This window comes from Elgaria multicarinata, chromosome 10, assembly GCF_023053635.1.
Source record: "Elgaria multicarinata webbii isolate HBS135686 ecotype San Diego chromosome 10, rElgMul1.1.pri, whole genome shotgun sequence".
NCBI classification, from domain to species: Eukaryota; Metazoa; Chordata; class Lepidosauria; order Squamata; family Anguidae; genus Elgaria; species Elgaria multicarinata.
This window is the reverse complement of record NC_086180.1, coordinates 68,794,576-68,822,573: the sequence shown is the minus strand read 5'-3', so window position 1 is coordinate 68,822,573 and position 27,998 is coordinate 68,794,576. Positions and strand designations below refer to the sequence as shown.

Here is a 27,998-nt window from a genome sequence, read left to right as displayed (position 1 = left end):
TCTGGTCTGGTCTGGTCTGGTGTAGCAAATGGTCAGGAACCGGCTGCAGCTAGCATGAGAGACCATGTTGCTGTGGCAAAGGCTGAAGCTGAAATGCAGGTGTTATATAGGCTTTTCCTGTCAGCTCCCAGCTGTTCCCTATGAACCCTGCAGGACTTTACCTGCCAGGGCTCGCATCCTGCGAAGCCCTGCAACTGGTTATATGGCAAGCTGCCGCCAGATGGTGCTACAGGAGAGGACAGATCCTGACACTTTCCTCCATGAGCTGTCCTCCTGTTCCCATGCAAAACAGTTCTCCCCTAAAGCTATGGGAGATGTGCAAATAGTCAACTCTACACACTGTTGATTATTTGCGTTGGTTATTTCTGAGAAATAACCAAATGCCACATGGCATAATAAGCAACAGCTGACTGTTTAAGCAATGGTTGACTAATGTGTTGTCCCCAAACCCAGTTTTATCAGGGAACAGGATAAACAAGGCACTCTAGAGTCATGTTGGATTCCTTCGTATGTCAGTACTATTGTCCATGCTCAACTAGATTAAGCTCATTATGTATAAAGAGCATTACAGTTCAGCCTCATTTTTCTTTTTAAATTCTCAAATGAAAGAAACCTAAGTGATACAATAGCCACGCCAAGCAGTCATACTATTTGCAGGGAATTCAGATAAAAGGCAATACGGCTCCCACTCATTTTGATTGGGTATAATTGGGCAAATGCCGAATTTTTTAAAGTGCCAAATCTTTCCACATTACATCACAAACATATTTTTGACACATATTCAGACAAACCTACTTTCCCAGTCTAGTCTCATCCATAAACTCTTGGGACTTGATCTGTGTGATAATCAAGTGTCAATCACATTATTCATGATAAATGTTTACTACTACTACTAAAGAAGAAGGAGATATTGCGGGACAAGATAAAAAACACACACCTAGTTACTGGTTTTTAACAGTTTTGGAATAGAATGGGCAAACATTAGACAAACATAATTAGGTTAGTTCAGGCATAGTGCAGAAAGATCTTTTTGCATCGAGCCTAACATTATTTGTTTGTTTGTTTAGTGTCCAGTCTGAATTCCAGTAAACTGTTTTGTTTGACCTATTTAACAATTTCTAAAGATGTTTTAATTTTCAGCCAGGAGAGGTTAATTATAAAAAATGTAGCTGAAACTATTTAACTATTTCAAAATAGTTACAAACATAGTTCTTTCCCCGTGAAATGTTATTTTGCTTCCAAATAACCTTAACAAAATAACATAATCATAAATCAAGATCACTAAAGAAGAAAAGCCATTCATTAATAATTCTTAGTCTATAATTGATACGTTTATGGAACGTCTACAGTAAAATAGCCTAATCAAAGTTTAAAAGTACAATTTTTGCAACATATAAAAGGAGCATGTAGAACTGTGTGTTATTTAGTGTGTATATTTATATTAGTCAGAAAAAATACAGGCACCTCTAGTTGGTTGGAATTTGATCAAAGTTTGAAGAGTTTCAACATAGGAAATAAATGGAAACCATGGTGTTGTAATTTCTTTCTTAAAGTTAGGATTCCTTGCTTGCTGCACTTGCTGAGTAAGTTTATACATAGTCTCCCAATTTTTATTAACCCAGTGTTCTTTAATTGGTTGCTTTGGAGACTACCAGTTAAATGCTATATATTACCTTGCAGCTGTATACAATTGCTTAAGAAGGTCTTCATGCAGGAATCTAGGATTATTAGGTTCAAAAAGATGAAGAAGCATCACTTTAAGAGTTACCAGTAGTCTAACACAGTGGTCTTCAATTGGTAGGTTGCAGCCCAAAAGTGGGTCGTGAGATCAGTTTCAGAGGGGTTGCAGCAAAGCAGTTGCTGCCATGTTGGGCAATTGTGAAATTGTGACAATGGGTCCCATGTTGCAGGTTGGGAGTCCTAGGTGGGTCTTGGGTCTGAACTAGTTGAAGACCACTGGCCTAACATGAAGAAATTCCTGACAGTAATCAGCAACCATGTTCCAAAACTCCTGCACTATAGAACATTCCCACCTAAGAAAAGTATAAACCAATCTGCCCACACCCCTTCCAACAATATTGACTATAATAATGTAGTTATAGTAATGTAGTTACCTTGTAATTTTAGCTGTAGTTAAACTACTTTTAAAGTAGTTTGTACACACCATTTCTGGTCTCAAAGGTATCCAAATTGGGAAATGTTTATCTAGTGTGATGTAATAGTCAGAATGTTGGACTATAATCAAGGTACAATTGCTCAGTCAGGAAGCTCACTGGGTGACCTCTGGCCAATTGCTATATCACAGGGTTGTTTTGAGAATAAAATGAAGGCATGAAGGAAGTGGGGGATGAGAACACCATGCACACCACTTAGAGCTCTTTGCAGGAAATAAATGTAATTAATAAATACATAGATAATTTAATTAAAATAAAATAGAAATACAGTATTTAAATTTCACAATTCTATTATCTAATAATTTGAGCAACAATAAAGACATGCACATTTTAAAATGCTGAATTGAACCAGCAACTGGTGATTTGGTGCATAAATCACACCCAGACAACTTTCTCACATAACGTTAAACATGACAGCCAATTTATATAGGTCAAGTGCAAAGCACTTAGCTGTGCAGAGTTCCACACAGGCTGGCACCTTGCTTAGAACGTCTTTCACTTATGCCCCAGTCCCTATTAGCATGCCAGTATGGCTTCTCTCTAGACCAGCTTTTCCCACCCGGTGCTTTCCAGATGTTTTGGGCAACTTTCAACATTCCAGACCACTGGCCATGCCAGCTGGGTCTGATAGGGGTTGAGGTCCAAAACATCTGGAGGGCATCAGGTTGGGGAAGGTTGCTCTATTTATTTAAAGACACACACACACAAACCAAATCAAATTTCATTTTACTAATCAAAAACTCAAGAGAAAGGTTTTTTCTAAGCAGATTGTTTGTTTAAGAGCACTTTAAACTTCATACTTGAGGCAAGCCAACGGCCAGCCTAGGTTGGTGGAATTACTCTAGTGCCCAGGAACCCCTAAGAAAGTGCTTCAACTAGTAACTCCGCTGTTTCTCCACACAGGGCAAGCTATACACAGAGGCAGCTTCTCACAGATTGTATAGATATACTTCCCTAGGGATATGATGGATATATGAGATGATTGAGTTTATAGACTTACCTTTGTTAAGATCGTATGACTATTATATGTCAAGGCCTTTGCTGCTTCCAGAGAAATTGCAATGTCTTATCCCATGCATATGTAATTTCAGTTATGAAAGAGAGAAAACTTTTTCAGGTGATTTTGTTCTGAATTCCTAAACAATAGTCAACAAAAGAAAACAAAGATAGTTAATATTTGGCAGATACATTATTTCACGATAACCTAGATTATTGTGAACCAGCAGCATTTCATTATTCCTCTGTAGGCTGATTCCGTTCAATGATTGGCTTCATCTTTCTTTTGTTTTTATGTTTATTTTATTTATTACTGCATTCATATCCCGCCTTTTTTCCTCCTTAAGGAACCCAAGGCGGTGTACATAATCCTTCTCCCCTCCATTTCATCCTCACAACAACCCTGTGAGGTAGGTTGGGCTGACAGTCTGTGACTGGCCCAAAGTCACCCAGTAGGTTTCCGTGGCTGAGTGGGGACTAGAACCCAGATCTCCCGACTCCCAGTCCAACACTCTAACCTCTAGACCACACTGGCCATACTACCTTGAACACGCCCGATCTCGTCTGATCCCGGAAGCTAAGCAGGGTCAGGCCTGGTTAGTACTTGGATGGGAGACCACCTTGGAATACCGGGTGCTGTAGGCTTTTGATTTTATATGGAGAATTTATAATTAATGTTGGAATTGCTGCATGCATGGTTTGGCTCCATTTGTTTACATAATTTTGTCTCAAAGTAATCCACATGCAAGCAATTTTGCGTTTTGAAAACAGCAGTGTTTTATTTATTTTTAAAGAATGTGATGGTCTGCATGAGTGCATCATCTGCAGCAATAAAAAGCATGGGTGCAGATGGGGTAGAGAATAAAATTTGCATCCCCAAATACAATACTTCTAATAACTTTTTTTTAACCACAATCTATAAATGAATCAGGATTCAGATTTATGAAGAGAGGATCACAGAAACTATGCCGACCATCTATAGTTGGAGTTTGAGGACTCACTACCTGTGCTCTTCCTTCTGGCGACAGCTGTAGAAGCATTTTTGCTGTCAATAGTTTACATATTTTATAATATAATTTGGTGACAAAACAGTAAGGTCTCAGATGCTCCCATGGATTATTTTTTTTAAAAAAAGTAGTATTCTTATTTATAGCTAAGAGGGTTGTGAGGATGCCCCCCAACCTAAGTGGTACCATGCACAGAAGTGGATTTTAAACACTGCACCCCTTGCTATATCATCAGACTCACATCTTCATGAGACTGAGAAAGGGAGGTTTCAGGGTTGGCTGAGCTGTAAGGCATGACGAGAAAGGGTCACTCTACTTCCCGTACTGTATTGGTTCAATGATGGCTGTGCAGTGAATTGCAGAACTTGGCCTGCAGTAGAATAGAGAAGGGGAAAAGTTGACTGCAAGAACGGTGAAATAAGGGCTTCTTCCTTTCATGCCTAGGAGACTTCTTTTTTTCCTTTTTGAAGTATGTTTGTATATGAGGAGGAAGGACACCAAACTGTTCTCCTCTTGTTAGGGCTTTTAAAGTTCTGTTCCTACAGGAGGGGATTGCACATGTGCAGCCCTGTTTTGGAGGTGCAATTGTACCTTTCTTTTTCTCTTTTTTAAAAAGTAATATTCTCCTGCATACCCAGGGGGTCTACTGAATATACAAAATTTTATCTCTGGCCTTGTGTTCCTCCCCTGCTGGTTGGCATGGGACCAATACATTTCTTCTTAGAAGCAGAATGGACCCTTAGAGGCAATGGCAAATTGCCTCTAAGGCCAAACTGTGATGTTTTATTGGGCATAGTATAATTTTTTACATGTTCAGTGATGACATGTGTTGCTTTCTCAAGTATTCTTCCATTTTTCCAATTGTTTACTTTAAGTTTACTAAGGGAACTTAGCTCAGGATTTCGGAAGAACACTTTAAAGTCATCATTATTGAAATTCAGCTATACAGATTAAGTCACAAGATAGAACACCGAACAGCACCGAACACCTCAACAGTATATAATACAGTTTCATTTTATTTAAAACATACTTTGCGTGTTATAAAAATATTGGTCACAGATAAATTTAACAATTGTTACTGCTATAAACAGGAATGCAGTACAATATTTTTAATGGAAATAAATTATATAGTCATTATCTTTTTAAAAAAATCACAAGGAAGAACACCTAGGCAGTTTGGTCATTGGCAAAAATCAAGTCCTTAGTGAGTTCTTCATAGCGAAGAAAATCCCAGTTTTCTACATTTGCTTTCCATGTGTCTCAGCACAAATGAGTCTGTCTCAGATAATCCTATAATGTCTCTTCTGCACAGTAAATCCAAAATGTTAGCAGTCTTTAAAAACAAACAAACAGGAAAAATGTACACCAAATTGTCAGATGATAGCTTCTTCTCTAATTGATAAGAGGTCTTTTCCAATATGTGGGCACACAACGACACACTTCTTCACTGTAAGAATATCCAGGCTCACAGCGTTTCGTTCGAACTGTACATGGTGGTCTGTAGCAACTAAAAGAAGATGGGAAAAACAGGTATTGGAAAAGTGGCAAAACATCCATGGGAAAACATTCCGTCTGTTCTAGAGTCTACACTGTGTACTCAGAAGAGCTGATAACAGGATGCTTTGTAAATTTTGTCAATTCAGCTAGTGCTAATGGGCAGGCAGAAGGTAGATTGGAAACTACTGGAAGATCTCGGAGTGATTTTCAATAGATTGGCAAGGATTTCATACTCCTAATTGTTTGACAATATCAACAAAACAAATAGGCTCTTCCACCCAAAGTTAGGCTGTTGAAATGAATAATGAGCTCATTTCTGATACTAAAAACAAATTCCTGAGCTGAGAATATGCTGAAAGGTACATTGTCCCTAAATTCTAATATTCTAATTGTATGACTAGCCACTAATTTTTATTTTTCATTTGGGCCCAATTGGTGGATCTTGGAGTTCTATCAAAATCCAAAGTAGATCCTGTACTCCTTAAATCTGCCTACCCATGTGCTAACAGAACTGGACACTGCGTATGTAGTTACAGGTCTTAAAGTCCTTCTCCTGCCACAGCCCTTTCTCTTTCACCGACCTATTTTAAAATATTGTTCCATGGTAGTGTTTGTTTTTGGTAGGGATTGTGAGGTGGGACTTTGGTGCTTGGGGTTGTGCAACAGCTTACCTTAGCACACAAACCCCTATTATTATAATAGTTAAAACCACCTATTTGAAATAATGAATGAAAGCAGAAGGGTAGACGCTAAGGTGAAGCAAAAGCAGGTATTGGAAAAATGGTAAAACTTCCATGGGAAATCATTCCGTCTATTCTACAGTCTACATTGTGTACTTGGAAAAGCTGATAACAGGATGTTTTCAGTCATCCTTTGCAGAAAACGTAACTGCCTTGACCTGCATTTCTTGTTGTTGGTGTTTGAAAAGTCAGATACAAGATAGTACAGTGTGACATGTTCATGAACTCACTGAATTTTAATCAATGGGGGCAACACTGGTGGGAAGAGAATGCCAAAGCGAGAGCTTCTTGACCCATTTGGTTGGCTATTGGGGGAACCCTGATGCTGGGTTAGATAAACCTTTAGGCCTGGTTCAGGCAACACGCTAAACCATGCTGCTTAACCACAAAATGGTTAAGGGAATGCAACCACAAAATGATTAAGGAAATGCATTGACCTTAGTGCATTCCCTTAACCATTTTGTGGTTAAGCAGCATGGTTTAATGTGTTGTCCAGACAAGGCCATAGTGTGATTCAGCTGGTCTCCCCCACCCTGCCACAGCAGGGCTCTACTTACATGACAAAATAACAACAACAACAACAACAACAACAACTGGCAGGCACTACAAGACTGCTTAAATAAATTGTGGATCTATTCTAAGCATGAATAACTTTTGTAAACTGCCCAGAGAGCTTCGGCTATGGGGCGGTATATAAATGTAATAAATAACAATAATAATTAATAAATAATAATAATAATAATTTAACTTGAACCAATATTTGACTCTAACAAATTACAAACATTCATGATAATGATGATGACAATATTATATTCTGCCTTTCCTCAAGAAACTCAATGTGGTATACATGTTCCCTGCCCCCACTCCCCATTTTTATATATACAACATCCTTAGGAAGTAGTAACTGGCCCCATATCACTGGGGTTTGTGAGTTTTATGTCTGAGGGCCAAACTGCATGTTGCCTTTGCTGCGAAGTGTTAGTCTTAAGTACACTTTCCCCACGGCCACAAATTGCTAGCACAGCCCCTCCCCGGACAGGAACCTCAGCAAAAAGGTTAAGGGACCTTAACCCTTTGCCCCCTACTCTCATCTCAATCTAGATCAAGCCATCTGCATCTGTCAATTGTATTTCCAAATCTGGTCCCACTAAAATGAATAGAACCTTTTTTGGCAATGCAAATTGCAGGTCTAGGGGCCTGATCCAGATTGGGACAGTTGAAGCCCCCCAACCCCCACACTTCCCCCCCCCCCTCAGACCACTGGCAATTTTGGGGAAAAACTACCCTACAATCAAGACCAGAATTATATAGCTATGATATGCTAGCCCATGATGGGTGACTAGCCAGGCACTGTGGGTTGTTTTGCAACCAATCCACAGTGCGGGGTTAACACTCTTGCCAGACGATCAGGCAAACAAGCCACAGGGCGTAGCTTGTTTGCTTCCTCATCCCCCTCAGTCCTCCACTTAGCATCCTGGTAAGACTTGGGAAATAGTTTGATTTTAAAACATGGCCCTGAGCCTGTGTAGAGAACACACACTTTTGCTCATACACAGTTCTTATTACATCAGTGGGAGAAATATACAGGTTTAGAGCTTAGACACATGACAACTTGAAAAGGCGATGAAAAGACAGCAATCATTTATAGCACTTCAGTCATGAAAGTAATCAAATATTTTGATTACTTACAAGATAAATATTTTGCATCAGTAGATAATTTGTTTCGACAAGGGTTGCTGCACAAAAGCTATAAACAACTATGTCATAGCATGATAATTTCTTAAAGTTGTTTTTTAAAACAGGTTGACCCAACATAACCTCACACTGACAATGCCAAATAGCCTCTGGTGTATAATGTAGACAAAGTACTAGTATTTGGCTTTTTCAAACATTGGCAGTGAATCAAGAGCGAAAAGTGTATGTTTCAAGTTTCAACACAGCTATATTTTAAATTTGTTTTTAAATTTCTCTCTCTGTTTTTATTAAACATAGTATAGTGATGCTCTATTGACATTCCTCCTGATTAATAGCTCACTTACATATTCCAGTTTACAAATAAAATATTAAATGTCTGGGCCTGCAAAAACACATTTGTGGAAGGAAATGGGAGAAGTATTCCAGGGCAAAGAAGACAGTTTCTCTTTGTACCATCCCTTTCTAACCCAACCTGCACTTCCTTGCCCCATTGGGCAACTGGTTCTATGGACCTGGCTGTGGGGCAGCCACTGTAGCCTGCCTCTTGAGCTAAAAGCATACTGCTTTGGCTGCAGCAGGCCTCATATAGGAGGGGGAAATGGGCTAGGAGAATGTAAATGTTCTTTTAAGAGCACACGTTTTCTAAGGCCAAATCCTATGCCTGTGTGGACTACTTTTTCTCTTTTTACTGCAGGGCGCATTTATTCTCTCAGTTTAAAAGGTCTTTTGTGGGGATAGGGAGGCACTGAGCTCTGCATCCAAGTCCCTATGACCTTAGAGTCTCAGGGCTCATCTACACCAAGCAGGACATTCCACTATGAAAGTGGTATGAAAGTGATATATAAAAGGCAGGAGCCACACTACTGCTTTATAGTGATATTGAAGTGCACTGCAGGATCTACACTACTGCCTTATAGTGGTACTGAAGTGCACTGACAACTGTTGGGGCTCACTGACACATCTGCACCAAGCAGGCTATAACACTATGAAAGTGGTATGAAAACAGTATATGGTATGTGTCATGGGCCCCAACAGTTGTCAGTGCACTTCAATACAACTATAAAGCAGTAGTGTGGCTCCTGCGTTTATATACTGCTTTCATACCACTTTCATAGTAGAATATCTGCTTGGTGTAGATGAGCCCTAAAGCAACTTGCTTCTCTTCAAACTAACTTCAACCCTGTTTATCTGATTGGTTTTGCTTGTGCACTAATCTCTATTGCAGACATTCGGAGGCAGCATGTGCAGCTTTTAGCCTGTGCCAGGTTTTGTTGTTGATGTTGATGTTGTTTACGGTGATGACTTTAAGAAAACACGATACTGTGTAGGAACCCCTTTCTGATCTGTCCCCCTCCCCCTGCATTTTCCCTCCTAATAAGTATGCATGAGAGACATCTAATCCATTAATATAATAATGGAGTTATTTTCAGTATCCTTTTCCTGGGGCAATTATATTCTTGTTATTAATCTCTGTTTACTGAAATAGGTGAGGGTAAACTAAAATACAGTGTTGTTACAGTGCATTTCATGTTACAAATGGCACTGTGCCATCTTTCTTTGTAGAAAGGCAGGGTACAAATCAAATGATTAAAGAATACGCTCTGTGTGTAGATAGATCATCGCATATTATGATCCAATTACATATAAGGGACTGTAACATATTCTAGGAAGCTGTGACCTCTGACCACACCATGTTTGCATGCAACAAGTTCTACGTGCATAGAATTGTCAAACATGACTATCACAACATAGGTTAGTATGTTAATTATCATATGAACAAAACATTAGTGTAGGAATATTGTAACAATGTGAAATTGCCCGTAACATAATTTTTGTAATCTGTAGTAATTAAGAATAGTCATAGATGACTAATGCATTCCCTTGGAATATTTGTAATCATCTACAGTCCCACCATTCTATGACATAGAATTTTAAACACTTAGAGGGCCTGCTTCCATACAGAGGGCTGCTAGTGCAGCTATCCTGTCTTTTCACTGTTAATGGGTTTTTTTGAGGAAAGAAAAAAGGCAGAAGAAGCAGTGGGGGGGAAGGGAAGGTTACAATTCGAATAATATCCATGTGATGTTCATATGAACAAGCTGTGCAGGACTATTTAAAGTGTTTGTATACCTGTTCCTTCCTTGTTGTGGTTCTTTTCTCTGTGTAAACTATACAGGAGTAAGAAGCAGCAAGATCTTAACAGAAGTAACTGATTTTATGAACATATATGGTGAAGCAACTAGTGGTAGCCAATCATTAAACATAGCACTATGACAAGTGAGTTAGATTGCTAGTATATTAGGATTTTCAAGGGCAGTTAATGATGGTAGTACAGACAAATGGATGTTTAAACAGGACCAGAAAATAGCTTGGATATTGTATTCTGCAAAAACAAAATTGGCATTCCATATTTGTAACAGGATTACATTAGAGCCAATTATTTTGACAAATCAACACAGCTATGAGGAAATCAGGAAAGAATGGGGAAGACACAGAAGCTATAATCATCATGGGTTGGCCTGCCACATCTTGCGCAAGGCTTTCTGTATAACCTGTCCCACTAGATTGACTTATTTGTATAATATATACAATTCTGAATCTCAAGTTACATCATGCCTGATAAAAAACATAACTATCTGGCATAGCCATAATCCTAGAGTATATATTAAAGCCTAGGCTAAGAACAGAAACAGTCCATGATGGATTAATTTTTTAGCTATGGGTCTTCATCTTCTATTTTCTTTCTATTAAATTTATCCACAGGAACCATGTAACGGTGGGGGGCGGGGCGGGTGTTGTGGGGTAAAAAACTGCATTGTTGGAACAGGTCAGACAGATTTTCTTCCAGCTTCAGATAAGCTTATTATAGTTATTAATAATTACAGCAATTTTCAGTGTGCACTATACTTTTTAATTGGACCGATTCACTCAGGCATACGTGATGACATACTTGAATGGAAGAAACCCCTTCTTATAGACATTTCTTATCACCTCACATTGCCTCCAATACAATGCTTTTGAGCTGTGAGCAGGCAATTAAGCTAGCCAGGTCACCACTGATGAGTGCATGCTTTATTCTGGTGAAGGACCCTATCCTTCTCAGGAGCTTGGAAAACACTGGAGGATCTATCGGACGTTGTGCTGAGCTCTGAAGAACCTTAGAAACCAGTAAAATATCTCACAACTTTCAATGTAATAGGAATAAACCCATTCCCATCCTCCCCAGCTCATTGTTTGGCATTAGGGTGGTAGCTTGCTCCTGCAATCAGGCGTGATGTCACAGTCAAGACCTTTGTCTCCATTCACAATAATTATTCACAACATTAATTTTTTAAAAAGAGAGAAATCCTTGTTTTTGTTGCTGTTGGTGGTGATGTTTCCTCCCTGTTTTGTTACTATTTCAAAATAATGTGTGTGTATACACACACACACACACACACACACACACACACACACAAGCTGATAAACCGGGGGTTGCTCAGCCCCCCCTAAGATATATGTCTGTGAGGTAATCATCTTAAAGTAGTAGGCCAGTGCTAGGCCTGTGAGTTAACTTTTAAATGAATTAAATTTGTTTGTTTTTTCCTCTCTCACCCTCATGACAACCCCGCAAGGTAGGCTGGTGCTAGGCCTGTGAGGTAACTTTAAAACAAATAAAATTCTTTTCTTCTCTCTCTCTCTCTCTCCCGATACAGGCCAGGGCTGCCTTAAAGCTGCAGCTCTCCATGGCCCGCTTGACCATCTTCTGCTTGGATCTCTTGGCAGGTGCCAGGAAGACTCTGAGGGCAGCCGGGTTGAAGGCCTGCACCTGCCTCAGCCTGCACTTCTCACCCAAGTGCTCTAGCTGGAGGCTGTTCTGAAGTGCTGAGGCTGGCAAGTCTGGCTGAGCTGGTCCATGCTGCACGGACGGTGCCCATAGGTAAGCCATGAGGGAGCCAGCCAGCTGACTGGCTGATAGTTAGCTCAGTCGTTGCTGTTGGTGGCAGGGCTGGAGCTGCACCCTCCCACTCCCGATGGTGCCTAGTGACCGAGGCAGCTGGCCCCAAGCACTCTCCCTTCAGGCCCAGGATGGTAAGCCACTTCCAGATGATGGTCACCAAAGCCTGGTAAATCTTTCCTCCCCGCAAAGCATGCTGGAACTTGTAGGTGCAAACCTAGCTCCCTGAATAAAATGTTAATCTTTGAACAACATCTGAGGTGTGGTGAGAGACAACTGGAGAGTAGGCCTTCTTAGTTGTGGCACCCTGCTTGTGGATTTCTTTTTCCTGGCCAGGCTTGCCTAGTGACTGCATTAATGGATTTCCAGTGCCAAGTGATTTTTTAAATATTTTATTTTCCCAGGACTTTTAACTTGATGAGATATTTTATGTTGCATTTTTTCTGTTATAACTAAACCACAACATTCCAAGACAGATGCAGGAATTACAAAATAAAGTTTACGATTTTTTTACGTAAAAGTGACTATACCATTGAAACAGTAGAGTGAATGGAGGAATGACTGATAGCTGAGGCTAGAATGGAACGGTGGGCGGGATTAGTGGCAGTTGGAGAAAGTCAGGTAGGAGGAGAACAAAGACAGTTAGTGAGAGATCAGGGAAGTGGGAGCCGAGTTAGGATTGAGAGGTAGTGATCAAGTTTGCTAACCCATGCTTTATTTAAAATCAGCAACTCTACATGCCAGCATGCCTTTGGCAGCCCACAGGTTCCTGCGTCCTCTGAGACATCCTCTTGTTGCTGATGCTGCTCCTCAATTAGAGAGTCGAGGAGTAGCATCACCAAGGAGGGGAGGTAAGCGGCTATCAGTGGATGCACCCAACTCCATCCAATCCTGCTGGGACTGCCTCGGCCTGTGCTTCTCACTCACCAAGTGCTCCATCAGGAGCCTGTATGGAAGGGCCAGGGCTGGGCCAGGCACTTCCCCCCACCACTTTGTTGGGTCTGTTTCTGGGTCTTTGAGCATGTTTGGCCCCTCAAAGGCATGCTGTTGTATCTAGTTATGATTTTAAAACCACACAGAGGGCAGGAAGAGGCACCACAAATGGATGCATCCTATTTATGTTTTGTTTCCTTTTATGTGGAATTGGGTTGACTGCTTGAGACAAACCTTAGGAGTCGCGGTTGTAAAAGACACGCAGCAGCAACCTGCCTATGCACTCACAATAGAGTACCCATAGTGCTAGGTTGTGTGAATCAGAGATATGATTAGTGGATGTATCTATATCGTGACTCCAATATAGATAATCTTTGGTTGAAGAGGATTGGTGTTGCAATTCTGTTGAAACTGCCTTGGGACTTCGTTTCCTTCCAGTTTCCTGAGATGATATCTACTTGATTTTTGCCACTTCCATGGCCTTACTGGTCATCCCAAAACTAATGGAATATCACCGTGAAGAACCTTGTCGGCAGGGCATTCTCTGCAGTGGCACCCACCCTTGAGTAGTTTGGGAGGCAAAAAAAGTGACATCTTTTAAACACCTCCTAAAAATACACCTTTTCACCTAGGTTTTCCCTGGGTTGTAAGTAAACTAATCATGCTGCTCCATTCAGCTTCTCCTTGAATTGTTTTATTTTTGTTTTTGTTTTTCATGCTGTATCTAAATGCATTTTAGTATTTATTGTGAACTGCTGAGGGATTTTATCATATTCAGTGGTATATAAATCCCACAACTAACTAACTCACTAAATAAATTTGTGGCCTATGTCACATCAAATCCTTGCAAAAAGGAGGACTTCCAGCATACTTATTAACAATCCTTGAATTTATTGCAGCACATATCATTGTATGTATTGAAGAAAACAAAATTTTCTTCAGTCTGTTAAAACGGCTGATTTCGGTTCTCTCTGATTTGTTACAACCCTATGTACCTAATACTGCCTTATGCAAACCAACTTAAATGCTATGCAAAAATATGAGTGACAACACCCCAAAGGTGTTGAGTATGCAACCTTGAATGAGCTGTTTCAAAAACTAAACACAGAAGCACAGCTGATTTAAAATGCTAACACAATCCATGCCTACATATCTTCATATTCTAGGTAAGCATGGAAGCTCTGCAGCCAGAATGATTTCATAAAAAATAAAAAAGAGAGGCTCAGAAAGCAACTAGGCTGTTAATATAAAGACTGATTTTCTATCATTCATATCATGATTATCACTGTGGATTTCTGGGCATTTGGTTTAAGTGATTAGTTGATGCATATAAAATATATACTAAAAACTTACATTTAAATAAGGTCACCTTCCAAAGTGATTTTCATCACATTTTTAGGGATATTATCCATAACAATGCCATCTAGTATGAGTTGATTGAAAATCAAATTATTTTCTGGGCAAAGAAGCAGTAAAGATCTATTTTGGCATAAGTCTGTATCCTCATTGACATTTAGGAACTGGTCTAATATTCTTAAACATAGAATACTCAGGCAATCAAAGCACACATGACCAGTGAATAAATCAAGCACCATTTTCTGGTCAGGCCATTATGTATGACAAGTGAGATATTTATATCCGGACTATTAAAAAAGTTTGCATACTGTTTCACCTCAATAAGCATCAGACTTACCTGTCAGAAATCAAATGTCAGTATGATTAGCAAACTTAAGAAATGTGAAAAACTGCACCTTTCAGCACCACAAAAGAATATCAAATAGAAGTTGCAGGACTATGAAAAAGTTTCATTTCTTTGCTTACCTGCATGTCTGGTGATGAAATCTTTTTCCTTTTAAGAAACATTTGTTTGGAGATTCTACACATTCACAAATACACTTTGCAGGATTTAATGGCTGATGTTTAGGGCATATTCTTTTACATACACATTGGCACTTTTCTTCATCGAAATCCTTGTTGGGTCCACATGAGCTAGGCAGCAATTTATTTTTACATGTACACTGGCATGAGGTTCTGTCTAGTTCTTTGTGGGGTCCACAGCTGGAAGGCCTCACTCCTCCTCTGCAGACACACTGGCAGGTTTCTTCATCAAGCTCCTTATTAGGTCCACAGATATCATGGTATCCTTCGGCAGTGTCTATGAGCACAGCAAGCATTGGAAAATAATATATTCTGCTCCAGGCATTGCACACACTTGCTAATCTCACATTTTTCAGCTAATGAATTCTGTCCTACACCCATGTCTAAATCACTGAATTTGTGATCCTACAAAGTGGTGTGAACAAACATGAGTAAATTGTGCCATATTCTCTAAGCCAGTTGCAAAGGATTAAAGAACTCTTAATCTTGGGAAGTTTATTTAGATTTAATATGTTTTTCTTTTGATTGAATAAAAACAAGTGCATGTAATCCTCTAGAGCATATTTGCTTACCAGTATCTTCAAGATAGGAAGAGAAACTGAAGTCATGGTGTGCCAGACATCTGCAAATGTGATTATTCCAAATATGATTTTTTGGGCAAGTTTTATTTACCACATGACACCTACGGAAAAACACATTGTTATATTACAATGAAAATGCAGGACAAGTGCCTCTGTACACAGATCACAGCAAACAAATATAACCTTAGAAAGCTTTGTTTTTATTCCTATTTTATATATTCTGCAGGGCTATTGTCAAGTGTAGGTATGGGTGGGTACCTGTGAAGGACCCACATCTGGGCAGGGGCCAACTGACAGGCGCCCCTGGATTTGTTCCACATTTTCACCATTGCAACTTGTTTGTTCACTTGCCTCTCTCTCTGCCCAGACAGTGATGATAGTGAGGAGGAGGAGAAACAGATGCCTAAATGCTTACTGTCTCTCTTCCAAGCCACCAAGTGATAGCGCTGATGAGTAAGAGGATGAGGAGCAATAGCAGATGGTGACAATGGTGATGAGAAAGTGACCGAAGGAGCCCTTTGAGGGTATCTTGCTCAAGAGCCCTCCAAAAGCTGTGACCACCACTGATTCTGGACAAAACTTCTATAATGTTCACTAGATAATGGGATCTAATTTAATCTAAGACAGAATATATAACATTACGCAGGTGATGCTTTGGTGCGCTACATAATGAAAATGCCATGCTTTGCTTTACTACAAAGTTTCCAACTGAAAAACAGATTTCTGACAACCACTTAGTAAAGGCTAAAATTATCAGAAAAAAACAAGATTGGAAACAGTTGACATTGGCATGATAGATTAAACAAGTTTCCAAGTGGTAATGGGTTATTTAAAGGATGTTAAATATATTTGCTAGAACAGTAAACTCACAGAAGCACACTTCCTTGTATATATTTTCTAGCTGCATGGGAAATGAGCACAAATGGATGCTTCATGCAGATATCCTTGTGCTGAAAAGCTTAAATTTTTGCATAGCTCTAGATGGTCAGCAATAGCAGTGATGATATGGTTAGGAAGAGAAGGAAAGGCTGACTACAGTTCTCTGATCCATATCCAACCCTTGAACAGATTATCAGCATGACTAAATGAATGGATCTTTTTAGCCCAACGAAACATGTACAGACCACAACATGACATTGCTGCACAATCCTAGTGCTGTATTGAGACCAATATGTAAAGTATTTAATATTTTTTTGTGGGGGGGGGGGTTAAGCAAGAAAACCAAGGAAGCTGAAGAGAAATATTTCACTCATGTAACAATGACAATACATTAAAGTGTTATTACTGCTGTTAAGAAGATTAGCAATAATGAGGACAGAAAAATCTATTAAGAACCAAGTATTAAAAACCACAAGGATGTATGTTCCACTTTTTAAGATGCAGATCTAAATTCCATTTATCAAAAACAACTAAGCTCTTAGAAACTGCTAAGATTGCAATCCTATACACACCTATTTGGGAATAACTCCCATCAATGGGACTTATTTTAAGTAGATAAACTGAGGGACAAAAAAGGAAGAAATTAATTGCAGTAGAAGCCAGGCTAGCACTATGCAACAGAATTCATACTTCTTCATACAGACTTTAAAACTACACAAAATATTTTTCGCAGTTTAGAAACTAGATTAAATCGTAAAAGGTGTACGACAGGATTGAAAAATCCTACATTAATGCTGCCATCCAACGTACACTCACCTAGGAGTAAGCCACAATGAAGTCAATGGGACTTACTTTTCAGTAGACATGTATAAGATTGCACAGTTAATTTTGTAAAATGAAAAATAAATAAGTTATGATTGAAACCCAAATGTTTAATGCTAGTATGCTATTTCAAGTTTCCTACAGTGAATAAACGGATATCCAAACATTGTATACTCAACAAGGGGCTCATCTACACCAAGCAGGATATTCTACTATGAAAGCAGTATATAAAAGGCAGGAGCCACACTACTGCTTTATAGCGGTATTGAAGTGCACTGCAGGATCTACACTACTTTATAGTGGTACTGAAGTGCACTGACAACTGTTGGGGCCCATGAGACATCTACACCAAGTAGGATATAACACTATGAAAGTGGTATGAAAGCGGTATATGTCAATGGGCCCCAACAGTTGTCAGTGCACTTCAATACTGCTATAAAGCAGTAGTGTGGCTCCTGCCTTTTGTATACTGCTTTCATACTGCTCTCATCGTGGAATATCCTGCTTGGTGTAGATGAGCCCTAAGAGACCATGGAAGAGACTGTACAGCACTACTCTCTAATGAGGCAGAGAAAAAAACATATGTTTTAATAACATCTGGAATTTAGGCTACATTCTAAAGTTCCACCAAGGATTTCTGAGAAGGGCTGCAGACGTTTGTCAACAAAATACCATGCCTTGAGCCCCCTGCAAATCCCTGCTGTGGCCATAGGACATGGGGAATATTTGGAAATGGCAAACTACCAAATGGCACAATTTGAGGGACAGAATCCAATTGGAAATTTGGAAATTCCACAGAAATCTTGCCTCTAAATACTAAGGGCTGGATTAATGTACAACATTTCTCTAGAACCTTGCATCCACCCATTTAAGGAAGCAGCTAAATTCTAAGATCCTTATTCAGTTTTCAGTTTTCTGGCAAATAAGGTTGTTGAACTGAAGATTATTCATAATTTGGACTAAGGCATAGTCATTATTCAAATAAAGCCTAACCAACTAATTGTTTATATGATTTTAATTTTAAAACCAGATTTACAGAATGTTTCTCATACAAATCTGGAAGGATGCAGTCCTGCAATGGTACAAGCTAATGACAAAACAATGTTTTATTAATTTTAACATTAGGTTCAGTATCCTGCTTTGCACAAATATTTGCATTAAACAATTCCATAATAAACTTGAGGTGAAAAAACAAACCCCCATTTCTTCCTAAAATTTGATAACTTCATGATATACTTGATTTTACATTGTATTCTAATAACCAATAATCTACTTAGTTTTATTGTCAACACACACACACACACACACACTAGGTTTAAACTGATTTTAGAGGTTTTGTAATAATACAAGAAGAAAAGTGTGATTCTAATACTTACTGTGGCTGTGTCACTGGCAATGAGCGTCTAATGATGGAATGAACCTGTCTGTAGACATCCAGCTTGGACATACATCGGCAGGAGGTATGATTGGCGAAGCTGACTGTTACAGGTTTGGGACCATGAGACAGCGGCACGGTTATTTCAAACAACTACATAGAAGAGAAGAGGGTTTAAAAAAACCTTAGTTATACATCAAGACTATACTAAAAGCAAAAGTGAGAGAGATGCTTTATCATGCAAATTATTCTTCAAAACAATTTTTCACAGATTGAATTTTTCACAGAGAAATCCTGAAAGACGTTCATACCTCCTCACTGCAAGCTGCCTAAGCAGCTAATTGGAGTGTGGATGGGAGGGGTAAGTTCCATAGTCAAAGTAACGTGGTACTTTGTGAGTGGGGTTTGGTTGTAAAAATAAACAAGTACATACTAATGTAGTGAAACTGACTTTAACTACGCAATATATGTTTGGTGAACAGTCCCTCTCACGGTAAGAATTAATGGCAACTATTCATTTCTGTTAGAGAAAGTAAAGGTTGCATGCTAGGGTTTGAACTGGATCCCAGCCTAATGAATTACTGTAGTTTGTCTGCTCAAGTCCCTGACTAGTTACAGAAAGGAGTACAGGTGAGCAGAGACTATCAAGCCTTTGGATTGGTAGGGCCTTGTATAAATAGTGCCATAGACAGTGCACACATTTAAGCCCTAAATCAACATTGCCTCCAAGTGATGTCCATATATAATCGGTCTAAGTAAAAGAAGACACTCAAGGATATCATTGAAGTCCATGGCCACAGCTAGACCTAAGGTTTATCTTGGGATCATCCAGGGTTCGCCCCTGCCTGAGCACTGGATCCCCTGTGTGTCACATAGATGAACACGTTTGAACCCTGGATGATCCAGGGATAAACCATAGGTCTAGCTATGGCCCTAGTCAAAGCTGTTGTCTACTCTGTATATTAACAGTGTTGGAGGAGGGGCTGGTTGTGCCCCTTTCTCAGCTGTGTCTCTTATTGCATGCAATTTACTTAGTTCTATAAAATTAATGGGAGCCACTGGGAGCTGAGACATACCAATCTACATCACCCCAAGCCGTCATTGGCGTATTCACACTCTTGTTTCTGTGTGTTGACCCTAGAATGGGGATGGATGACTCTTCCAATCTTAGTTTCTCCCAGTTTGTAATTTTTCCAATTGTGAGTTCATCCCTAACTTTATTTTTTTTAATCTTAAGTTTGTTTTTGGGCATATTTCTCCTAACACAAGCATTTTATACAAGTTCCCATCGTGTGGCGCAATGGTAAAGCAGCAGTTTCTGCAGCTGAAACTCTCCCCACGGCCTGAGTTCTATCCCAGCGGAAGCTGGTTTCAGGCAGCCGGCTCGGGTCAACTCAAACTTCTATCCTCCCAAGGTCGGTAAAATGAGTACCCAGTTAGCTGGGGGAAAGGTAATAACGGCCGGGGAAGGCAACGGCAAACCACCCCGCTATAAGGCCTGCCAAGAAAACGTCAGCGAAAGCTGGCGTCCCTCCAAGAGTCAGGAATGACTCAGTGCTTGCACGAGAGGTTCCTTTCCTTTCCTTTCCCCTAACATACAAATGTTTGCAAACAATTTTCCTATAATGCATTTTAATATTATTTTTACATCTGTATGTTATTTGTGTGCAAATTTCCCTTATTTTTTTTTAATTGGCGAATTTCATTACAAAATTCAGAGAAGCACAAATTTTTAAGGAGCTACGTTTTGGTTCACATATTGGTTCAAAATGCGAATCGAACTATTTTTTTACCTCATTCCTACCTTCAAGTATGATGGAACCATAAAAGCTGTCTGACTTTGTTCATAATGATGATTATGTGATTATGTCTAATTCCATTAATTTGATGTTGGAATACTTAGGACTGATTCCCACATGCGTGCATATTACTTGATTCCTCTAAATTACCCTACCTGCGATAACTAGCAGTTGAATGTGTGAACTCACTACAATGAAATGCATTGAACATTCTATCTGTGATATTGTATCTGTGATGCCTCATTCACACATCCAAGCCATCACTGGATTCTGCACATTTCAAGTGATGAACGTACATCAGTATGAATCACCCTGGAAATTCCAACAAAAGTAACCAAACTGGTGCATGTGTGTATCAGTCTTTCTATTTTTCTTTACAATTTGGTGTATATCCACAGAAAGTTAATATTACTAGGCTGTGAAGAGTATTGATTTGAAGTTACTAATCCCAGGAGCCAAATAGTTTGAGAATCACTCGTACAGATAGTACTGCCTTTGGCTGAATTTAGCAAGAATAGTTCCTGTCTATAAAATCAGGGGGCAGTGTTGTATGCTTTCCTTTCTAAGTAAATAATGATTTTATTGTTTTGAATATAGTTCATAACAAACCAAAATATAGACTTGCAACAAAGCAGGAACACACAGTACAATTAAATGTAACTGTGTAATGAAACAAGTATGCCAATTTGGTGAAAGAGCTAGATTTATAAGGGCAGCCTATAGCACATTTGTTTGACTATTTAGGTTGTCTGAGGTTACTGCTATTAAAGTGTTAGAAGCTCAGTGTGTCTCAAATCAGTCAGTACTTACACTACGGTAGCCCTGTCTAAACCACTCCAAGCTTCTCAAAGGTAAAGCCAGATCCAAACTAAATAAATAAATAGTAATTGTGCCAAGTTATATACCATGGACTGAAGAACCATTGCACTTTTTATCATTTCCTTTTGTTTGCTACTTGTAAAATGTAAGTCTGAACAAAGTAGAATATGAAACTAATAACACATCCTGATACAATACACAATAATACAGTTCTTTGACTTGCTGAGATTACTGTCATTTACCTTACATCATGCCAGAATGCATTCTAGTTTATGATACATAAAACTACTATTGCAAGATTTCATATTTTTAATCACATATAGTAATAGCAAACTCATTCTCCAAGTGCCAATCCTTATGTAGACAAAATAACATCATCCACACACAAGAGGAAAGTACTAACATGCTCAAAGGAAACTTGATGTTTGCAGAAGTACAAATTTTTTTAATTTTATTTTTTTTAGAAAAACCCCTCAGGGCATCAAACAGCCCAATGTTGAGTGAGCACAAAATGCTGCTGGAGGGGTCAGGGCAGAAACCAGGGGTACGGCGAATGAAGAAGGCATGCTGATTGGCTATAATACTGAATGGGAGCACTCCACACTGCAACTTTGTGTTGTAGGTCCCACCTGTATTTATTTTTCTTCCATGAATAGGCATAATGCCATTCAGACACTTTCTTACTAACACAATCCTGTCACGTAATCTATTCATGGAGTAAATGAATACACATAGAATATTCAGATTAATAATTTAATGTCATAATAAACTTAGACAGACTTCTGCTGTATGAATCCAACAGGCAACCCAAAACGTGTTCCTAAACTAATTCTATGTTTTAATTTAGACATTAGCCCTGTTCACACATACCTGTCCATGCATTCACTGAGTGTAAGGTGGGGGAAGGGGGCATACCTGGTGTAATGGTTAGACTGGAACTCAGGAGATCCAGGTTCTAGTCCTCATTTGGATATGTAGCTCACTGAATGAGTTTGGGCCAGTCACTTACTCTCAGCCTAATCTACCTCACAGGGTTGTTGTGAGAAGAAAATGGTGAGGAGGACGATGTAATCTGCCTTGGTTTTTTTTGCAAAGAAAAAAAAGGTGGGATAAAAGTGTAATATTAACCCACTAGTTGCACTCCTGAACTCTATATATTCATCTGAAAGCATGAAAGAGGATCTCGTGTGTGTACAGCTGAAAACACACCTGTTCACCCAGGCTTTCCTTCGGCTGTAAATTAAAATTTTGATGCTCCTTGTTGTTGTTTTTTACTATAGTTGGAAGTATTTTTAATGCTGCGTTTAATATTGTGTTTTTAATGTTGTGGATTGCTGAGAGATGCTATTATATTTCTCCTTCTCATCTTCATCAGGTGAGGCTGTGAATGTGCTGAACCGGTGCCTGGCTGTGACAATGGACTGGATGAGAGCTAATAAACTGAAACTCAGTCCAGACAAGACTGAGATGCTATTAGTGGGTGCTTCTTCTGACCGGATGGAGGATGTTCAACCTGCTCTGGATGGGGTTACACTTCCCTTGAAGGAGCACGTTTGTAGCTTGGGGGTTCTCCCAGAACCATCTCTGTCACTTGAGGTTCAGGTTGTCTTAGTGACATGAAATGCCTTCTACCAACTTCGGTTGGTGGCCCAGCTATGCCACTATCTGGACAGGGATAACCTGGCTTCAGTTGTCTATGCCCTAAGTAACCTCCAGGTTAGATTACTGCAATGCACTCTACTTTGGGCTGCCTCTGAAAACAGTTCAGAAGCTGCAGCTTGTGCAACATGCAGTGGCCAGACTGATAACAGGGACCAGAAGTTTCGAATACACAGGACCAACTCTGGCCCGCTTGCATTGGCTGCCTGTATGTTTCTGAGCCCGATACATCATGCTGGTTCTAGCCTATAAAGCCTTACATTTCTCGGGACTACAATACCTGATGGAATGCCTTTCCCAACATGAACCTACCCATACACTACACTGAACATCTAAGGTCCTTCTCCGGGTGCCTACTCTGAGGGAGGCCCAGAAGACAGCAACAAGAGAGAGGGCCTTCTTTGTGGTGCCCCCCCCCAATTATGGAATGATCTCCCTATTGAGGCCTGCCTGGAGCCAACATTGCTATCTTTTCAGTGCCAGGTTAAAACTTTTCTCTTTTTCCAGGCATTAAACAAAATGTGATGAGCTTCATTGATCCTGGATCTGTTTTTCTAGATGGTTATAGTCGTTTTTAGATGTATATTTCTGTGTACGTTGCATGCTTTTGTGGTTTTAAATTTTGTATATTGGTTTTAATTGTTTTAATCTTATGTAAACCTCATAGAGAGCTACAGCTATGGGGCGGTATAGAGATGTAATAAATAATAAATAAATAATATTCAGCAGCATATAAATGCCAAAAATATATAAATAAATGGAGAACTTGTGGTCAATGATCCCACTGAAACCAATGGTACCAAAAAGTGTTTAACTTATCTGGATTGTTCCCTTAAATAAGATTCTCTTAAGTTATGCATGAACTGACAGCCAGTCTCTAAATGGAAATAATAATACAGTCAGTTAACTTCTGACTATATCATTATAAATGCTGTTCTCTGACAATGAAACCAAAGTGCACTGTGAAACATGGGAGGAAACCCAAATACTGCAAAAGAGAGTTAGGCTCTATTTATTATATATGCCAATGATGATAACACTTACTAAATCATCAATGTTATTAAACCAACAAAAATGCTTGGGAAAAAATAGTCCCATACTTCAGAAATGACTCAAACATTCCACTAATCTATAGATCTCCAAAATGTGTGTGTGAACATAAATGTATATGTCAAATGCTACGAGCCACTTAAAACTGTCTGCTTGCTTCTGTGAGAAAATACCTCTCAAAGTTTTTTAAAAGCTATTCTGAGAGGCATTTTCCCTATAGAGTCCCTGATAGAAACCATGGAGAAAAAACATTTTTTGCCTTTATAGTAAATCTGAATAACATGAGTACACACAAATCTCAGTAGGCAAATTGCCACATGTTGAGTTCAGGGGTTATTGCGTCCCCATGCATTTTTGTATTGTCTGTGAATTTATATTTTAATCTAACAAATCTTAGGCTGGGTTTAACCCTCTCTCCAAATAACTATGGTTGCAAAAATAAGCTCAGAAATGTAAAGGGTATGGCCCAAACTCTTAATAGAACTGATGGGTAGTAAAGAGAGACTAAAATTCATTGAGATTTCTGATTCTCTGTCTTTATAAAATATTATTTTGATGGGGTGATCTGTAACAATATCTGTGTGTGTTTGTGTGGGGAAGTATGGCCATTTTTATTGATAATTCATTGATGTTATTCTTGTGAATGTTGAACGTATTAAAATAAATATTCAGCATGTACTTATGTGACCAAAATATTCACTGATGAAGCCTAATGAAATATCCCAACAATAGCCAACGTAGGACAAGATGTTCCCTAACTACACTCTTTCATCTACAGTGTTTATGGAATATTTAATGCAAAGAATATTTATAAGTAATTAAATATAGCTAAAATAGCTGTGATCTTTTGTCTGTAACTGCTGTGGTGTTCTAAACTAAACATGTTTGCCCATCATTGCTCAAAGGCAGTGCAGATTGTATGTGAGGAGCTCATTGGAAGCTGGACCAGACTTCATGTTATCTAAGATCATAAAAACCCTAAAAGAACCCTGGTGAATCTGACAAAGACTAATCTAGTCCAGCATCCTGTATCCCACAGAGGCCATCCAGATGCGTATGTGCAACTCAAAAGAAGGATCTAGGGGAAATTGCTTGAAGCACCTGGATCCTTTGCTTGCTAGAATTGCCAGTTAATTCATAGAATCATAGAATAGTAGAGTTGGAAGGGGCCTATAAGGCCATCGAGTCCAACCCCCTGCTCAATGCAGGAATCCACCCTAAAGCATACCTGACAGATGGTTGTCCAGCTGCCTCTTGAATGCCTCTAGTGTGGGAGAGTGTGTTGAATAGGTTTCAGGTCTCTTTCATTTTATTTTGCCCCTGCTCAAAGTAAAATCCTCGAAATTTCAGTATTTAGTTCATGGTTATTTGCGGCTTCATTTTTGTCTCTTCTTGGGGAAAGATATTAAACGATTTCTCTGAAATGTCAGAAATGCCTTGACACTTGCCAGTTATGCCATTGAGACAGTGCTTTTGATTTTACTAAACAGACTTCACCTATAGATTAATATCATTATTTCCTCTTCAACTCTATCGTTTATGAAGCTCTAGGTTATATATTGTGCTGCTAACACAAAGCACATCACAGTTCTAGAACAAATATGATATTTTACAATTGAACAACGGCACAGCATATATTCCTTTACAATATGTCCAACAATGGATATTTAAATGACATGCAGACACTTAGAAACTTACTGTTTTGCTGATGTAGCTTGTGCTGATATTCATACACTGCAGGCCTTCACTATTGCAGCAACCTCCACATCTGTAGATGGACACACATGGAGGTTTAAAGAAGGTGTTTGTTGTGGCTCCAGATTCTTTCCCCACATCTACACATACCTCACGTGGCATGCATTGAGTTTTTCTCCACTCATTATCAATACCTGCCAAGTTACAGGGAAAGCTCATAGGTTATAAAGAAGTTGGTTTTTTTTTCTTTTCTTAAATAGTTCAAAATCAGGCTGCCCTAAAATTAGGCTAGCAGGGGCTAAAGAATAAAGAGAGGTAGAAGTCTGAGAAAGCACCTGGTCAACAGCAGCCAGATGCCTTGGAAAGACTGTCAGAAGATAGTCCATAGGGATTAAGGAAGAGTCTGAGCAGGAAAAAAAATTAAGGAGAGGACGGCAGAGAAGAGAGGTACATAGGCACTGGAGCTTCAGAGATGAGGAATCACATTTCAGGTACGTTCAGACTACGCTAAGCCATAGTTAGGTTGCTAACCCTTTTGCAGCAAATGGTTAGTGAGTGTGTTTAAACTGTGGTCATATAGTCACCATGGTTAGGTATGGTTGAAATAACCAGCCAAATATTTGCTTGCCTGTAGCACTTAGAAGTGATTATTGAAAAGACCTTAACAAGGTTTCAGCAGCTGTGAAGACAGCTTAGGTGAGAAAAGGCGCAACTTCAGAGGAGAAAACAAGTGTTGCTTACCTTTAAAAGATGTTCTTTGAGTGGTCATATATGTAGTCACAAAAATGGGGTCTGCGCCTGTGCAGAGCACCACCCTGGAACTTTCTAGATCTCAACCCCGAGTGCTGGTGCTAGTGCCCCTACCCTCAAAGGGAGATAGTTGTCTTTTACATAATCGTCAGGGGGCAGGATGTGTACTTCCTACTCAGTTCCTTCATGACTGTTGTGAGAATGTCCCACCAAAAGAAAGGAGACACCTGCAGTGGGGAAGGAGGATGGATTGTGTGACTTCACAGATGATCACTTGAAGAACATCAGTTAGAGGTAAACAAACTGTTCTTCTTCACAGTCTCTGTGCAGGCACACACTTTGAAGACTGGCGGCTAACATATTTGGAGAAGACTACTGATGTTATTAGGTGGGGGTGAGGCTGTCAGTTCTTACGGTCACTTCCAAAACATAACACTTCACTACAGTAGACAGATTGGTCAACGTTGTCACTTTGCCAAATTCTGATAATAAAATCTAGAAAGGTAGAAACGATGCCCATTTCTAGCATGAAGACCTCTAATAACACACCTAAGAGGTTGTCTCTGTCTTACTAAAAACCAGCAAGGCACATTCAGGCAAAGACTTGGAGAATCAGGTCAAGTCCAGTTAAGGCAAGTCCAGTGCAGTCTGGTTGGAGTGCTAAATAGCTGGGAAAATTAGACCAGTCAGGGTTTTCCAGGACCTTGGCCAGCTCCAAAGTAGCTGAGATTCAAACAAGGGGAGCTGTTGACTCAGCAACAGTCAAAGGCTTTCTGAAGACTTATAAAGTACAGCAGCTCAAAAATATGCAGTTAACTTCACCCCCTCAGAGAAGCATTTTGTTTCTTAAACGGCTACTGCCTGATTTGTAGCTGTTGCCTCCTATGGTGGTGGGTGGGGTGGTGGTGGTGAAGGCTGTAATGGAGGAGCGTTCTGTGCATCTGAAGAATTGGGTAGAGGCACATCCTCAGGTCTGGAAAGCCCTCGCCTAGTGGGGGTTGGATTAATGGAGGGAGTCTCCTCTGCCTCCGAATCCTCTTTGGAGCCAGAGGACGGGTCAAGGCTGGGGAACAAGGCTGGGGTCTGTTTGTAACACAATTAAATTGAGATGAAAATGTGAAACAACCTTAGTGAGGAATGACATACCAGGACACAGCCAGCATTTTGTTTTTGTTAACACACAAGTAAGATGAATCGGAATACACAGCACACAGTTCACTGGATGTCCTTGTCAATGTAATGGACACCAAAAAGATTGTCTTGACAGGCAGAAGACAGATCACAAGTAAGCCTGAGTTCAAGGAATTTCACATTAGCTGAATAAGGACCGAAGGAAAACTGCAAGAATAGTGACAATTGTACATTGTTAAGACCTTTACAGAAACGTTCAATGAATGGATGAACAAACAAACAGGGAATGTCATTCAATAGGAGGGTAAAATGAAGGAATTGTTGCACAGTGAACCCAGATAGAAAAACAGCTAGAATGTGAACTTACAGTTTAAGAATATAGTCCAAAATATGATGAATAGAGTTGGCAAAAATAATCGGAGCTGAGTCCACTTGATGGTATAGAATCACCTCATGGAAGAGTATCAGTCTTGCAGAGGTTTTTAAGAATGCTGGTTACATGAAGCCATTAGACTCAACATGTGGAGAATCTGACTCACTCTGAGCGAAGAGATCTCATGCTTGCTAAAGAAGAAAATTGT

At 39.5% G+C, this 27,998-nt stretch overlaps 1 protein-coding gene and 1 pseudogene across 2 annotated transcripts in view; one reads left to right on the top strand and one right to left on the bottom strand.

Moving 5' to 3' along the window:
• The first annotated feature begins 3,696 nt into the window (after positions 1 to 3,696).
• LOC134405205 (5S ribosomal RNA) lies at positions 3,697 to 3,815 on the top strand (annotated as a pseudogene).
• A 1,351-nt stretch (positions 3,816 to 5,166) lies between these two features.
• Positions 5,167 to 27,998, bottom strand: part of VEGFC (vascular endothelial growth factor C) — a 60,312-nt gene continuing 37,480 nt past the window's right edge. Inside the window, exons 3-7 of one of the 2 annotated variants that reach the window (XM_063135151.1) lie at positions 25,540 to 25,730; positions 18,516 to 18,667; positions 15,430 to 15,539; positions 14,801 to 15,134; positions 5,169 to 5,684 (exon numbers count right to left, since the gene is read on the bottom strand). In XM_063135151.1, coding sequence (XP_062991221.1) covers positions 5,570 to 5,684; positions 14,801 to 15,134; positions 15,430 to 15,539; positions 18,516 to 18,667; positions 25,540 to 25,730 — 902 coding nt within the window. In that variant the 3' untranslated portion in view covers positions 5,169 to 5,569. Of the gene's footprint in view, positions 5,685 to 14,800; positions 15,135 to 15,429; positions 15,540 to 18,515; positions 18,668 to 25,539; positions 25,731 to 27,998 lie in introns of both variants that reach the window. The other variant, XM_063135152.1, reaches the window with a different exon arrangement.